The sequence below is a fragment of the Antrostomus carolinensis genome, unplaced genomic scaffold, assembly GCF_000700745.2.
Source record: "Antrostomus carolinensis isolate BGI_N321 unplaced genomic scaffold, ASM70074v2 scaffold9896, whole genome shotgun sequence".
Taxonomy (NCBI): Eukaryota; Metazoa; Chordata; class Aves; order Caprimulgiformes; family Caprimulgidae; genus Antrostomus; species Antrostomus carolinensis.
Window position 1 is genome coordinate 8,018 of NW_010322564.1, and position 14,913 is coordinate 22,930.

The 14,913-nt window shown below is 37.9% G+C and overlaps 1 protein-coding gene across 1 annotated transcript in view; it reads left to right on the forward strand.

Annotated features, from left to right (window-relative positions):
• The first annotated feature begins 606 nt into the window (after nucleotides 1-606).
• MICU2 (mitochondrial calcium uptake 2) overlaps nucleotides 607-14,913 on the forward strand; it is a 39,080-nt gene continuing 24,773 nt past the window's right edge. The window contains exons 1-5 of the mRNA XM_010170276.1: nucleotides 607-625; nucleotides 1,597-1,628; nucleotides 1,743-1,818; nucleotides 6,578-6,625; nucleotides 10,798-10,880. Of these exons, the coding sequence (XP_010168578.1) occupies nucleotides 607-625; nucleotides 1,597-1,628; nucleotides 1,743-1,818; nucleotides 6,578-6,625; nucleotides 10,798-10,880 (258 nt within the window). The remainder of the gene's footprint in view (nucleotides 626-1,596; nucleotides 1,629-1,742; nucleotides 1,819-6,577; nucleotides 6,626-10,797; nucleotides 10,881-14,913) is intronic.

The window sequence follows — 14,913 nt, forward strand, 5'->3', positions numbered from 1 at the left end:
AAGTAGAGAATTGCATGCTTCCTTTGTGCTAGAAGCTCTGTGTAGCTTTATATATGTGTGTAAATATATGTACATGGACTGCACAAAAAAGTATTCATCCCCAGTAACAGGTGGTGCTGGCAACACCTGTTGCTGGGGTCACTCAACACTCCAGTATTAAAACCCTAATTTTAGTTGCTTATAACTTTTGTCAAACTTAAACATTTGGGTTGCAATGTTATGTGCCAGGTGTCTGCCTTAGGCTGATTTGGGGGGAGCAGGGTGGGGAGAGGAATTTATCAGCAAAACCGTAACTGCCAGTTCAGGGAGCAGAGGCCAGGGCACTGGTTTGCCTGTAGGAAAAAATGAACTATTGCTGGTTGAGATGTTCCGGCAGCTTCCCTTGTCCAAAGCCAAAAATTGCCAGTGGAGACCCCCTGCAGCAGGGCATGTCTTTTGCCAGCGTTATGGAAATTCGCTGTTTTACTGACAATGCAGCTCTTTCTGGCTAAATTATGGGCCTATGAAAATGCTTGGTGGAAGTTTGTTGACAGCTGCCCACCAGGCTGCTTCCATCATGTCCGTTCCCAAACAGCAGTGCTGTGCTGGTGACCCTTTGGATGCAAGATGCCCATGAAGCAGCAGAGTAAGCCCTGGAGTCTGGGCATGGAGCAAAGCAGGCTGCTGCGCACAGGGGCACCAGTCCTCAGAGCAAGTGCAAGCCGCTCAGTTTGTGCTTACACAGCATGAATAAATAGGAGGGAAAGGCTGGCTGGAGTCCAGAGGAACTGATGATGAAGGAAGGGAGTGATGGGCTGAAAGTGGTAAAAGCAAAGGACACAGGGTTTTAAGAACTGTAAAAGGAGAAATACTGAGGAGACAGACCGGTGTGATAGGGCAGATAGACTGAGAAGGGTTGGAGCACTGCTCCGGCCAGTCCATGACCTCAGGATTCCTGTGGTCCCTGACTACCTAGCTGAAATATTCCACTGATAATACTCAGCTCCTCAAGCACATGATTTACACAGGAATACAATCTATACAGCTGCCAGTGGCTCCCCTATTCGAGTGTGTAGACTTGAACCTACTCATAAAGACTTAGGAGTTTTCATGGTTTCATCTGATACTGTTTCAGGAGGCAGAGTTGTTAAATTTATTTCTGCTTAATAGAAACATCAATATTTTCATTCTTTTTTCTCTTTTTAAGTATTTCCTAGCTTTTGCTTACTCTACCTGCACTTGAAGGGTTGTTATGTGTGCAAGTAAATCTCTTTGTAAATACTACATTTGTTTCTCACTGTATAATCTTGCTTTGGAATCTGTACTACATTTGTAGCTCACAGTATGCAAAATCACACTAGTAAGTCAGTCATAGATACCAAAGCAGTCTGTGGTTTCATCTAGGTTGCAAAAACATTTGAACAGACTGCTCATATTATTTTTAAATGTTGTCCTTTCTTGATCGTTGTGGGAATTAGAAACAAACTGCCTGCTGCAATATATTCTGTTTCATATTACTTAGCATTTTCCCATAAAAATCTGAAGAAATGCCACAGAACCTGATCAAAGTTTAAAGTCAGTTTGTTATTGAATGATGATGATTTTTTTTTATTATAGGTAAAGCCTCAGCCAAGAAACTGACAAAAAAGGTAAGCAAAATGTTCCTTTCCTTCTTCAAAAGAACTTGCATTCTTTCTGTTACTCAACTGAATAGACTGCTCTTTCAAAACTGGCTTTATATTTTCTTATTTGTGTCTTTAAAGGAGGTAGATGCTGCACTGCTATGCGTTGCCAAAGCCAAACCAGGGCCGACCTTTTTTAGAGGACTTGGTGATCAAGGTAATGAGCACTTTTAATACTGAAAAATACATCTTGCTTTTTATCTCATTATACGGTACGAATTGAATGTATTTTTAAAGAAGGTTTCATGGATTTGACTTCATCCCCGTCTAGCCAGTAGCTGCCTCCTTGGCAAGTCTCTTCAGTTATGCAGGAGACAGTAAAGAGGCAGGGCTGGGAATTGAAAGCCTTCTGAGTTGCAGGAGGAGACGTGAAAGAAATTAGAAAGCCTACTTGGAGAAGAGAAAGGGGCTAAAGAAATTAATTCTTTTAAGACTTGTTTTTAATAAGCAGGTGTTCCACTATATAACTTAAATGCATGGAAACTAAGAATAAAAATAAAATTTATATCTAATTATATAAAGCAGCATCCCTGATTCCAAGACCAGTTGAACTTACTTCTCCCTCTTCAGGAGCTCTGTGGCCCTTCACAGCACCAATGTACTTCGGTTTCTTTTCACCCAGCATTTCCACCTTGTATTGGGCTACATAAAGAGAAAACTGAAAGCTGGGATATTGTTTGTATAACAACAGGGAATTAAAGAACACCAAATAAACACCTCATTAACATAAATTAATTGAAGGGAGAAAACAAACAAGAGGATCAAGGAACCCAAATAGATGAGTAATTAACCATTTCACCAGCTAAAATGACTGAAATCCCCAGACTAATGAGAAAGACTGACAGCATCTATTCACAAACTTTCTGTATCATAGAGTTCAGCCTGAATCCCTTATCCTGTGGAAGGTTCTAGAAAATAAAGCTGCCCTTGCATTGCTGCAGTTCCTTGGCAGGCATGAGCCACGCTCTCTCCATGCACAGCAGTTCCCCAGGCACAGCTGGCACCTTGTGCCAAGAGAGCAGCCCTCAATCTCAGCCCGCAGCGTTTGGCCTCATGGCTCATTCTGCGTGCGGTTCATTTCTTGCATCCTTGTGCAGATGTGGAGGGATCTTCAGCTGGGTGTCTTACTTGTCAGTCTGTTCCTGCATGCCCCAGCATAGCTCAGCAGCCCTGAAATATCTCTGAACAAGTTCAACAATTGTTTCTTATCCTGTGGAAGGCTGAATTTTGTATTGAATAGTAATTCCCTGCTTTTTCAAATTACTAATCTTCATGTGCTTTCCAAGAATTGGGTTTAAAGGATTCCCAGTCTTTAATTCTTGGATATTTCTATATCCCTGCTTTTTTAGAGCCTTTCTTCTCTAGTGGTTGATACTGCAAATCCCCAAAGCATTCTGCCTGGGGAAACCGGGAACCCGCTAACAGAAAGTGAAAACGTAGCAAATCGACTTGGCCTCCTTTTATTGCACCTCTCCCAGCTGACTGCTTGGCAAAAAGTCTGCTTGGTGATAAACTCAGCCTGGAATCTTTTGCATTCTGGACAAGGTGTTGATCTCCCTTTGCTGAGGACTGTGAGTCTGTATACTCTGTCTTTCAAAGGTCAGGTAGGAGTTGGAGATGATGCAGGAACTTTCGGTGCAGTCATCCATCTGTCTCCACAACACATGGAGTTTTTACAGTTTTTGGTCATGATGCCTCTTTAGTGACTTTGATGCTTTTGCTTTAAGATGTGTTATTATTATTACATTTAAAATTGTAAATATTTATATATTAAATATTGCTTTTACAAGTACCAGAATAATCAGTCTACACCTGTTTAGCTGAGATTATTTTAACTACCGTCGAATTGTTATTTAAATATCAAGTAGAGGGAAAACTGTCATCAGTCCAGTTTGTAAAACAGAATGCTGGGGAACTCTGCCTTCTAGTGGGCAATTTTAAAATTCATGTCATATTTTGTGGGTATATGTACGATTTATTCAGCAATAACAACATTGTACTGTCAGCATTTGCTATAAAGTTTGAGGGTAGAGATTTTCAGGGAGGGAGAGGAGAGGATTCATTGAGTGTTAGAAAATGACAGTATTTTGCCAATGCTAACTGCAAATACTTGGCTGCAAGTATGCTGAGTCATTCAACAGTATGCGAAACTTTTATCTTTTAAATTTTGGTTGGATGTGATTCTTTTTCTTTTTTTTTTTTAGTTTTTGCGTTGCATCTTTTAATTTGCGTAACTATGTAATGATTAAAAAGAAAATTAGAAAAATATTTAATTTACTAAATGGATGAAGTAAATTGGTCATTCACAACAGGTAGTAAAAGGACAATAAAATTAAAAGAAGAATTTTTATGGCAATGAGTCAACAAGTTAAAAAATCTAACCTCAAATTAGTTTAGTATAATCAGTCTGACAGAAAATGTCAGACAGGCCGTGGATTTGCTTTAAGGCACTGAGACAGATTTTAAGGAACAATCAAGAATTTTTTTAACCTTTTTTTAATATTCCATTTACCTTTTTACCTATTTCACTAGACTGACTCATTTTCAATCAGATTATGATAAGATGATGAAAACAGAGTCTGTGTCTTGCCCCTACTGTTTCTTGCAAGGCTTTTGTTCCAACATGAGCAGGCTTTTGTTCCTGCTCATGGCAGGGGGGTTGGAACTAGATGATCTTTAAGGTCCCTTCCAACCCAAACCATTCTATGATTCTGTGATTCTATGATTTTCTTTCCAGCCCTCTGCAATTCGAGTGAATTGAGCCATCGTGCTTCTTCCTTGAGTCAATAAGCAGGGTGTTGTCTTTAAATTGGTCTTTTCTTTACATCCTACCATCTCCATATAAATTTTGCTGATTCTTTCTGCAACATTTTATAACATACAATCTTCCCTGTCCACCCATACAGCTAAAACTCTGACAACTTTTTTTTTCTCTGTCTTTAAGAAACATAATCTACCATGTTAACACCCTTTCAAATGCTTTGATAAAGATGTTTTTCTTGCATGACTCCTTTGAATGTGTAGTCTTTTCTTTTGTGTTGCAACACTGAGCTCTCCCTGTTCTGTTTTATCTAGAGTAAACTGCTTGTCTTCACCTTCTGGGCCTTCCCCAGACTATTCCTGTGCAGCCCATCTCCAGACAGCTGAGAGGCAGACTCCCATTTCTCCTTGGCCAGTGATGCTGGCCTTCATCACTTGCTGGTTAAATTTTCAGGCTGAGATCTTTGTGTTGATGCCATTGCAGTCCACAACTGGGAGGCGTTTTCTATATGGAGTTGAAAAGTTACCTCCTTGTCTTTCTTTATATTCTTCCTTTAAACATTTTTCTGCTGTGACACACACAAAACAAAATTAGGGAGCAGAAATCTTGATCACTGCCCATCACACTATTTTCTTGATTTATTTTCCTCCCCTACTTGTTTCTATCAATTTTTAATATCATCTTACACTTAGGCATATAAGCTAAAAAAAAAAAAAAAAGGGGGGGTAGGAGTTATTTCTCTGTTTGTAGAGATTTGTAGAATTTGTAGAAATCTTGGACAGTATCTAGGAACATGATTCCAAGTTTTACAGCAATGCAAATAATAATAATTAACATTCTTGCAATAGCAGTAACCCTAAAACTTGTAAGCAAAACTAAATCTTTGAGGTGAAGGTATTTTTTATTTCCACAGTGTATTGTATGGCTGTAGTACTATGCTGATTTGCATGCTGGGTAATAGGGTGAATAGCCATATTTTGATGGAGAGGAAAATGGTGATACGGAATGAGAGTGAGTTGGCAACAGGATCAGCATTAGACCTATCTTTAGCTAAGACTTGTTCTCTGATTTTCAGACTCTTGCTTTCAGCAAATCAATATTTCTAAACTCTGGTACTTAAAATTTAGTGTCATGTGTCTGAGGTCAAATACAAATGCTGTGGGCTCTGCATAGTGTTTCATCAGAAGTTAATTGTTTATCACTGAAGCTTAAGTGGATTCCTTATCTATCAATTAAGAAAATATAAATTATAAAAAATAGTTTATCTTTGCACAGATAGGCATGTTTGAACTTCATTATTTTAAGCAGCTTCAGCGTTATATGATGTTTAGCTCACAAGTTAAAAGTAGCTCAGTTATTTTGAAAAGTGATTTCTAAAAAAGCCCTTTACATTTTTTCTCCAAACATTATTCCAGGGCAGATGGTTCAGATTCTGTTGTTTAACCACTCTCATTAAGAACTCTCTATCTTTAGCTCGTACGCTCTATTTTGACGCTATCACATCTTTATGTTTGTTCAGGCTTTTCACTTAAGGCGGTATTTCAAAGGAAAACACTGGAATTTTCCTTCAAAAGGGGGGAAAATACTTTCACCTTGTAGAAAGGACATGTTCCTATTTTAAAAAAAAAAAGAAGCCTCCTCTTGGCACACAGCCCAGCAGTACTATCAGCACAATCTAGCAGCTTGGCAGCTTTGCGTGTTGCCATGTTCCCCTTGAGAATTAGAGGGAAGCTATTCCCCGCCTTCTCGAGCCTGCCAAAGGATGGAGGACTTTGATCCTTCAGGGTAACGTTAGAGTAGTTCTCCTCCCAGGTACTAAATGTGACAAAGCACATTTAATTTATTTGCCTTTTATATAAACATTGAATGTTTTCAGTGAGAAACCAAAGATTTAGTGTAGGCCTTTTATTAATACCAAATAAACCTTACTTTCTTGATTAGACATGAACATTGATGAGTCTCTGGATAGGGAATTTTACCTTCAGAGCACTAAAACCAGAGTAAAAACTTTATTAAATAATAATGTGGCTTACTTTCATAACCTATTTCATATGATGCTAAACTAATTTTTTTATATTTATAAGATTTGATCTTTCAAGTCTTGCTATAAATTGGGGGGTTTTTTGTAAGTAATTTTTTAACTCTTTTATTTCAGGGTTGATATCTTATGCAGAGTACCTATTTTTGCTGACAATCCTTACAAGTAAGTATTGTATATTTAAAACAGAGTTGATGCATACATCGTCTACTAACAGCTTTCCAGGGATGAATTCTGATATTTTTTGACTTCTAAATGTCTACATTTTAGTAAAATGTAAAGAACTATTGCATATAGAGTGATAAGGCATTAATATAAATTGATATAACTTTAATTGATTGCAACTTACTTCCATAGTATCATCACTGGTCTGTAGCAATACTTTAAAAATCATTATAATCCCTGTACCTTGGGAACAGTAAAGTCTTTCAAGAGACTTTGAGAGAGGGGACATATCAGTTACAAGGCCACATAATAAGGGGAAGAACAACAGTGGGGCAAGGTGGATAATTTGTCTTCTGGCCAGTAGTCTTAGTAGTTTTGGACAATAAGATATTAACATTATAGCTCATGCAGTGGTGTAAGAAGCTGTTGTGGTGTCTGAAAGGTTGTTGCCTATTATTCGTGTGTTCAGATATGCAATGGATGATATACATAAACAGCAGACTTCTGCAGTGTCTTTTTGTTTGACTTTTTAATCCTTTTTTTCCCTCTGTTCCTGTTGAGTTTATTTCCTCCAAGTACTTTGCATGTATTTCTGTCCCCTCCTTTGCCTCCTTCCTTTTTCTCTATCAGACACTTTTAAAAAAAAAAAATTGTTCAGTATTTGCTTTAGCTGCAAACAGCAGGCATTTTTTGTTTGTGCGTGGAAGTGATCTTGGATTTTCTGTGTTGCCTCATCCATACTTACTCTGTGCCATGCTTGCCACCTCCCCGTGCTGTTCTGATGAAGTGTGGGTGATGCTGGAAAATACTGAGATTTGAGATAAGATGTGCAATGAGTGTTACACAGAGAGACCTATCGATAGACCACTAGTGAAGTAGTCTGCATGCATGTCCATGTAGTAGTCCATATGCAGTTTTGTTTGACTGACTTACACAGGTCTAACGTTTTAAGCAAGGGACAAAACCAAGCATACTGGATCTCGTGGTATCAGTGAATGGGGAAAGGAGAGAAAGAAGCGGTCGTTCTTACCCCAACGGACAGTAGATACTTGAGCCTCATCACTTCCATGGCTGTGAGGTCCATGGCAGAGGCTTAAACAAATTGATGAGTTTTCCTTGCTCTAGAAATCCACTGTCATGGTGTAGTAAGAACAAGTAATGTTGGTCTCCAGAGTCCAGTCTTCACAGACAATGACTGTCAGTACACACCTCTCGCACAGTTTAGACAGGCCTTTTACAAATTACGCCGTTTCTCAGCAGAACTGCATTGGTTTCTACTAGGAACTTCAACTAGTACACAATATTACATAGTATATGTAAACTAATGTAACCTACTTACCATACAAATGTACTGTTTCACCAGTAGTGGCTGTCCAGTGCTACACACAACTTGAACATGAGTTATACTGTGTGTTCAAATGCTTTTTAAAATCAGAAATAAGTCTAGCCCAGTTAGAAAGTTGATTTAAAAATATTTGTTGCAACTCAAAGAAGAGGGATTTTTTTTAAGTAAAGCACAATTACATTATAACTTCAAAAGAATACCTTAATTAAAATAGATTTGGCAGAAATAGATGCCAAAGATTCTGTTTCTTTAAAAATCAGTGGCAGCTGAAAATAAATTCATGATGATTTATTGGCTGAAACAATTAGAAAATTGAAGCAGTATCAGAGCAAGTTGTTCCACTTCTCCAGACAATCAAGTAACATTATTTTTCACAAAGTTTATATAGGAATGTGTTGAACTGCAGAAACAAAGGCAGCTTTTAATGCAGAATAAAACTGCAGTGCTAGTGTCACTGCTTTGGTTACACAGACGGTTATCATACCAATCAGTTTGAAAGCAAACGTCAACAAGTGTTAGTGCCACTGTCTTTGCCTAGCAAGTATCCCATGTCAGTCAGCCCCCAGTTACACAAGCTGGCCCTCTCACTAGTGAGAATTAATGTGAAATTTCTTAAAGCAGCCATTAATATTTAAATGACTTCTTCTAAGTCACCAACAGGGCAAGAGAAACGGGAAAAGAGTCGTCGGGTTTACAGTGTCCCAGTTCTAGGAAACTGCTGAGCAGACCATGCTGCCTGTCATACAAAAGCACCATCTGTAACAACACTGAAATTGAAAATATAGTTTTGTGGCAGACAAAGACTCGATTTTGTCCCCTGTGATCCCTTTCCTCTTTTCTGTGTGCCTTGTATCATCGTTATCTTTTTTTCTTCCAGTGCTGTACTGAATTTCATTTCCAGCAATTGGTTAATGGAGCTTCAGGTGAAGGAGCCCGGGAACTGAAATAGTCACCTTGACTCAAAGCTTTGTTTCAATTAGCCAGTCTCACAGCTTGACAGCTTGGTCAATGTAGGAATGGTTGTAGGGGATGCACCTAAGTCTAACCTGCATTCCCAACTAAGACGAAGCTCCTCTGTTCAGATTTTGGAATTCTGCCTGATTCTAATTAAATACAAATATATCTGAGGTAGTCTTTGAACTATGCTTATTTTACGAACACATACCTTCGGAGTTACCTCATATCAGATAAGTATGTCATCTCTGAACAGTATAAGCAGCTTTAGGTCCTATATTTTCAGTAACAGCTCTCTTATCTGAAAATTGCAACACAGATGGTATGAATTACTATTAAATACATCAATTACTTTTATTCTCTAAATATGTTATAAGATAGGCTCTTTTTGCTTTTGTACTAGTAACACAAATTTAGCGTGTGGCATTTGCATGGAAAGGAAGCCAGTATTGCAACCCAGTTGCTGGGGAAGGGCTCTGCTTTGCAGATTGCAATGTTATTTATAAAATATCCCTGCATCACAAGGTTGCTCCACAGACATTAGCTGGCTGCTGAAGATGTAATTATTTCTAAAATGTAAAAATAGTACTTTCTTTAACCATCTTGTTATCAGTTAGAAGGAACAGGGTATTTCTTTAACTTGTTCCCTTTGCAGAAAGATTCTCTTAAAAAAAAAAAAAAGGCAAGACTTAAAACTTTACAGGAGGGAGCTGGAAGAATATATTTCCAGAAGAAAAACTCTGAAGGCATTAGAGGTTTTTTAGAGATATTGCTTCACTGCCCTCGTGAGTCCAACATTGTTCTTGGAAGCATGAATGTATTGCAGAGACGATAAGTCCGTGGCTTTCATTTTAATGCCTGATTTGACTGGGTTGTGGAATTAATTCACCTGCTCCAGAAATTACTGGGATAAGTGCTTGCTTCTGCAGTGAACTGTAACTACATTTCAGCAGCATGCTTCTCCTGTGTGGGCTTGCTAATGAGCAAGGCCACCTCCTGTAAGCAAAGTAAGACCAGGAAATTGTGGGAAGGAGCTCAAAACACACTGTGTTTTTATAGCGCCTGCAAGACTCAGAACTCATTACATTTTTTGTGTTGAAAAGAAGCATCGACTCGGTGAAGGAAATGCAGGGTAAAATTGTATAAAATTCCTGAAAATGGTAGGAGTCGTACAAAACATGCTTTTGTCCAAAAAGGCCAGAGAGAGTGGTTTATTACTTCTCAGTAACATTTGAGTACATTGTTTAGGGAGGGAGGAGAAGGGAAGAAAAAGGCCTGGGGCTAACACAGCGGGAGCAGGAGCCGAGAGAGCTGGCCGCAGTTACAAGGTCAGTCTGTTTGCTGGGGAGCACTAGGGAAGAGGACAAATACTGGCATACAGTAATGTGTGCAAGAAGTACCTGAGGAGTACACTAGCTCTTTCACTCAGTTTGGGAATAATTACTGGTTTCTCAAGGCACTTTCCAGTCTTCTCACCTGAAAAGGAGCTCTAATAAACAAGGCATAGCTAGACTTCAGAAGTGACATGGGATTATGGAGACATCTACAGAGAAAATCTAAGACTGGGACAATAAAACGTACAACGTTTTCACAGTCATTGGGATCGGGTGGGCATTTATGGCTGTACTTGGGCACTGCTGGCATTTCTTGCTTTGCCATTGCATTAATTATCCCTTGAAATGGTACTAAAAAGGCTTTTTAAAAGTTTGCTTATATTGGAGGACGTACATATGGTTTACTGGAAATAACATGTACATGCGTAACAATGGAGAACTGAACCATAGGCAATATTCCTTTTGCATTAAATATTTAAGTAGTAGTGTGTATGTGTGTATGTGTGTTTACAATAAAGTTCTTTCACAATTTGTTGCAGAACCCCAGACTGGATTTCAGATTGCCTTTAAAATGTTGGATACAGATGGCAATGAACAAGTTGAAAAGAAAGAGTTCTTTAAGGTATATTTATTTATATGCATATTAGTTTTAAAGCTTTTAAATAGTTCCATGGATTATATTTGCTAAATGAAGATTCATTAAAATCTTCAAGCCTATTTTTCAGTCCAATCTATGATCACATACTTACTAAAATACTTTATATGAAAAGAACACATACCAAAGCATTCCTATAGAAGTACTTCTTATATTTTAATCCACTTTTAGAAATGTTACCTTGGACTTGTATCTAAAAATCTGTTACTGGGAAGGTAGGAGTTGGTGTACATCCCTTAATCCCATGAGTGAATTTAAATAATCATCTGGAAAAGTCTTTTATTTTCTAAATGTTTTGGATAATTTTAAAAAATCACCATCCTCTCTTGGTTTTTATTAATTTTGTTTGCTATTACACAGGGTTTTTACCAATTCATACTTTGGAGAGTAACAGCAGTTTTTCGGTATTCTGTATAAAATAGGGGAGAAAGATGGTTAAAAAACCCCAAAGGAAATCTTGCTCTGATGTTTTAAAGAAGAATAAGCTTAATTACATACCTTATTCAACTTTTAAGTATTTAACAGGAGACTGTTAATACTTCTTGTCAAAAGTCTAATGTAAAGTTAAAACACACAGTTTATAATAGACTCCCTCAGCTTAATTCAGATTCTTCATTCATATTAGAGGTGACTAGAGAGACAGTTTTATAAGAAACTGAAATGGCTACTACCTACTACAATACAAATTATTTTCTGCCACTAGGATAAAATTCAAGGTTATTTTTAGTGCAACAACTGTACCGAACCATAGAATCTAAAACTTACAAAGATACATCTGTTGATAGAGAAATTACCAAAAATCTATTTATGTGTACTTTCATAGACTTAAACTCTGAATTAATGCTACAATAGCTGTTAGCGTGCATTTTGCACTGATAGCCATTTTTTCAGGGCTCTTAGAAGGATTACAATGGATGAGTCATACTTAAATGTATTTTTAAAAATAATTCTAACTTTGTAGTACCATTTGAAAATAATACTTGAAACTAGACCATTTCCAAAGACAATGTTCCCAGAAACCCCTAACTAAGCCTGTGGATACCCTGCACTCATTTGTTGCCACACAAAATCTTTTAAGCTTGAAAAAATATTTTTGTTAAAATGTTAATTATTTTTCTGATTAAAAAGAAATTAAATTCTAACTAAAGTCTTTATTTTTAACCTATTAAACCTGGTACAATCCTAGTGAATTGTTATCAGAGTAGTAGTGCCCTGATCACCAAAATATGTCTATTATGGCTGTATTGTTCATTTACAAAACAGTATGTTACAGGGGAAGGCAAGTCCATGAACACGAGCAGCCTGTAGCGCCTCTGCACCAAAATGCCACGTTAATGGTACTTCCTTTAAATAGGTACTGTGTCAGTTAAGCAAAAAAGGAGATTCTTGCAGAAATACAGCACAACCCTGTTCGGGAGATGTGCGGTACATCATATATTTAATATCCATTACCCATTTCAGGTAATTCTAATTGAATCAGACAGTATGAGCAACAGAAAGTCATCAGAAGTAGAGTGGAAAACATTATACAAATAATTAAAAATAATTTGATTCCTGAAGAGGCAATCAGATTAAATGATTTTTTTTTTTTAGTTAGATTGTTATTTAGATTAGATTTCCTTTATGGGCTGTATTGATAAATTAATACAGAGTGGTAAAATAAACCCATATAAATTGCAGTGTCAACTCACAGGAATCATTAAATTCAAAAAAGCCCCATAGGATGCAAGCTAGTCAAAAGATGAGTTTTTTTACAGTACTGTTTACTTAACATCCATAAGCCATGACTATTTTAAAGGAAAAATTGTTTTTTAATATAAGAATAAAACTTTCAGAATGTAAGAATCTGAAAAAATGTGTATGCATTAATCTCTGTATACTCTAGTTCTGTATGCATTATAGAAAGCTTCTGTGTATCTAAGAAAAATATCTCTAAACTGTTAGTTATTTCCACACTATATTTGACAATAACATCAGGAAACATATATAAGGAATGAGCAGTGGAAAAGAATAGCAAAGAAGCAGTAATTAGGAGGCAGTCATTGTAAGCAGGATGTGGTGGACAAAGAAATTTCAGTGCTATTTCATTCTCTTGCTTTGTCATCTATACTGATGAGACATCAATGTATGTCTACATTATTTGTTGATCTAGACTGTAAATTCTTTGAGGTAAGAACTTTACCTTTTTGTTTGCAGAATGTCCATCATTCTTCAAATTGCATATATCTTGACTCTCAGGTGTTACTGGATAAACAGAAACAAGCTGTGTCAGGGGTATCATTCAGGAAAGGGAGAAGGGTGACAAGCAGACTCTACAACCCAAGTCCTTAGTGCCTGCAGCATGTGATGGAGATAGGCTCTTCAGACCTGTATGGATCAGACATGGAAGGAGTGTGAGAGGCTGGATTTCCCAGGAGATTTAGCACTCTTTGCTAATGTAAATGAATGTTCAGGAAATTAGATCTTGAATGCAATTGCATATTTTGAAGGAGAGAGTTTGTCTTGTCCTCCATAGCCTGTCCATTTCTGTGCACGTTTTCCTCCTTTCCAGTACGAGTTAAGTCTGTCCCTTCCCAGGGGCAGACTGTTATTCTCTTTCCTCTCTACTTCTTTGTATTCAAGCCAGTCTATTTTTAATTTCTGCTTCATCCATGTTTGAGTGGTAAAAATTTACAGTACAGGAGACATTTCAGTATTAGGACCCAGAATCACAGCAGTCTGTATTTTGAGGTGGGTGTCTGCAAGGATTTGTTGCTTTTCAACTCCAGAGTGAAGAAGACACAGTAGAAATGGCATGTTCACAGATATTAGTTGCCATCCTTTAATCAGTCCCTGCCAGAGTGCAAAGAATTGTTACTCAGGGCCATGTTATCTGCATCTTTGTGAGGACAGTAAGATACTTCTGTGAACTCCGCACTTCTGAGACATTCACGTGAGACTCAGTGAGGGGGATTTCCAGACATGCACATAATAACCCATGCACATTAATCTGAGACCTCCCATCAAGAATAAGGCTACCAAAGATCCCAAAATCCCCAGCAAGTGAGGAATTTCCCTAACTCTGTCCTGATGAAAGATTTCTAAGTGAAATTAATGACAACTCAAAGCTATTGGGAATGGAGGTAGGGTAACTCTGATGGCACATGCAAGAGCTATGTGATTAACTTTCTATATAGACTATCTTTATACGTTTGTCCTGGACAGCAGATACCACAAAAATCTTGTAGAGGTTCACCTAGTGCAGAATGAACCAGCACCTGACACTGTCAGCAGTTGTCGTGGTTTGGTACTGAGCACCTCTGCAGTCCTAGAACATCCACAAGCACTAACTTCTCTTAAACAACTGAAAGATGGAAAATCACTTTTTTATTTTTTAAGACTGACGTAGCCTTTCTGACAGCTCTTGTCATCTTCAGAAAAGATTACTTTTAATACGTGTTTAGTAAAGAGGCATCAGTTGTGAATAATAGGTCTCACTATCTTTGAATTAGCCATTGTATCTTCCAGTGATGAACAGATATAAATATTAAGTATGGATAAGTGTTACATGGAGCAGTTGAGTATTAGAGTCCATTTCTAAAGGGCAGAATTCTTCTCTTTCTGTGAGCAGTTGCTGCACTGTGCTGGAAAAATCTGCAAACTACTGGAAATAGTTTCAAGCACTACAAGGATTTACATAGAATCATAGAATGGTTTGGGTTGGAAGGGACCTTAAAGATCATCTAGTTCCAACCCCCCTGCCATCAGCAGGGACACCTTCCACTAGACCAGGTTGCTCAAAGCCTCATCCAGCCTGGCCTTAAACACTTCCAGGGAGGGGGCAGCCACAGCTTCTCTGGGCAACTTGTTCCAGTGTCTGACCACCCTCACAGGAAAGAATTTCTTCCTAATGTCTCATCTAAACCTCCCCTCTTCCAGTTTAAAGCCATTTCCCCTTGTTCTATCACTACCTGACTTTGTAAAAAGTCCCTCCCCAGCTTTCTTGTAGCCCCTTCAGGTA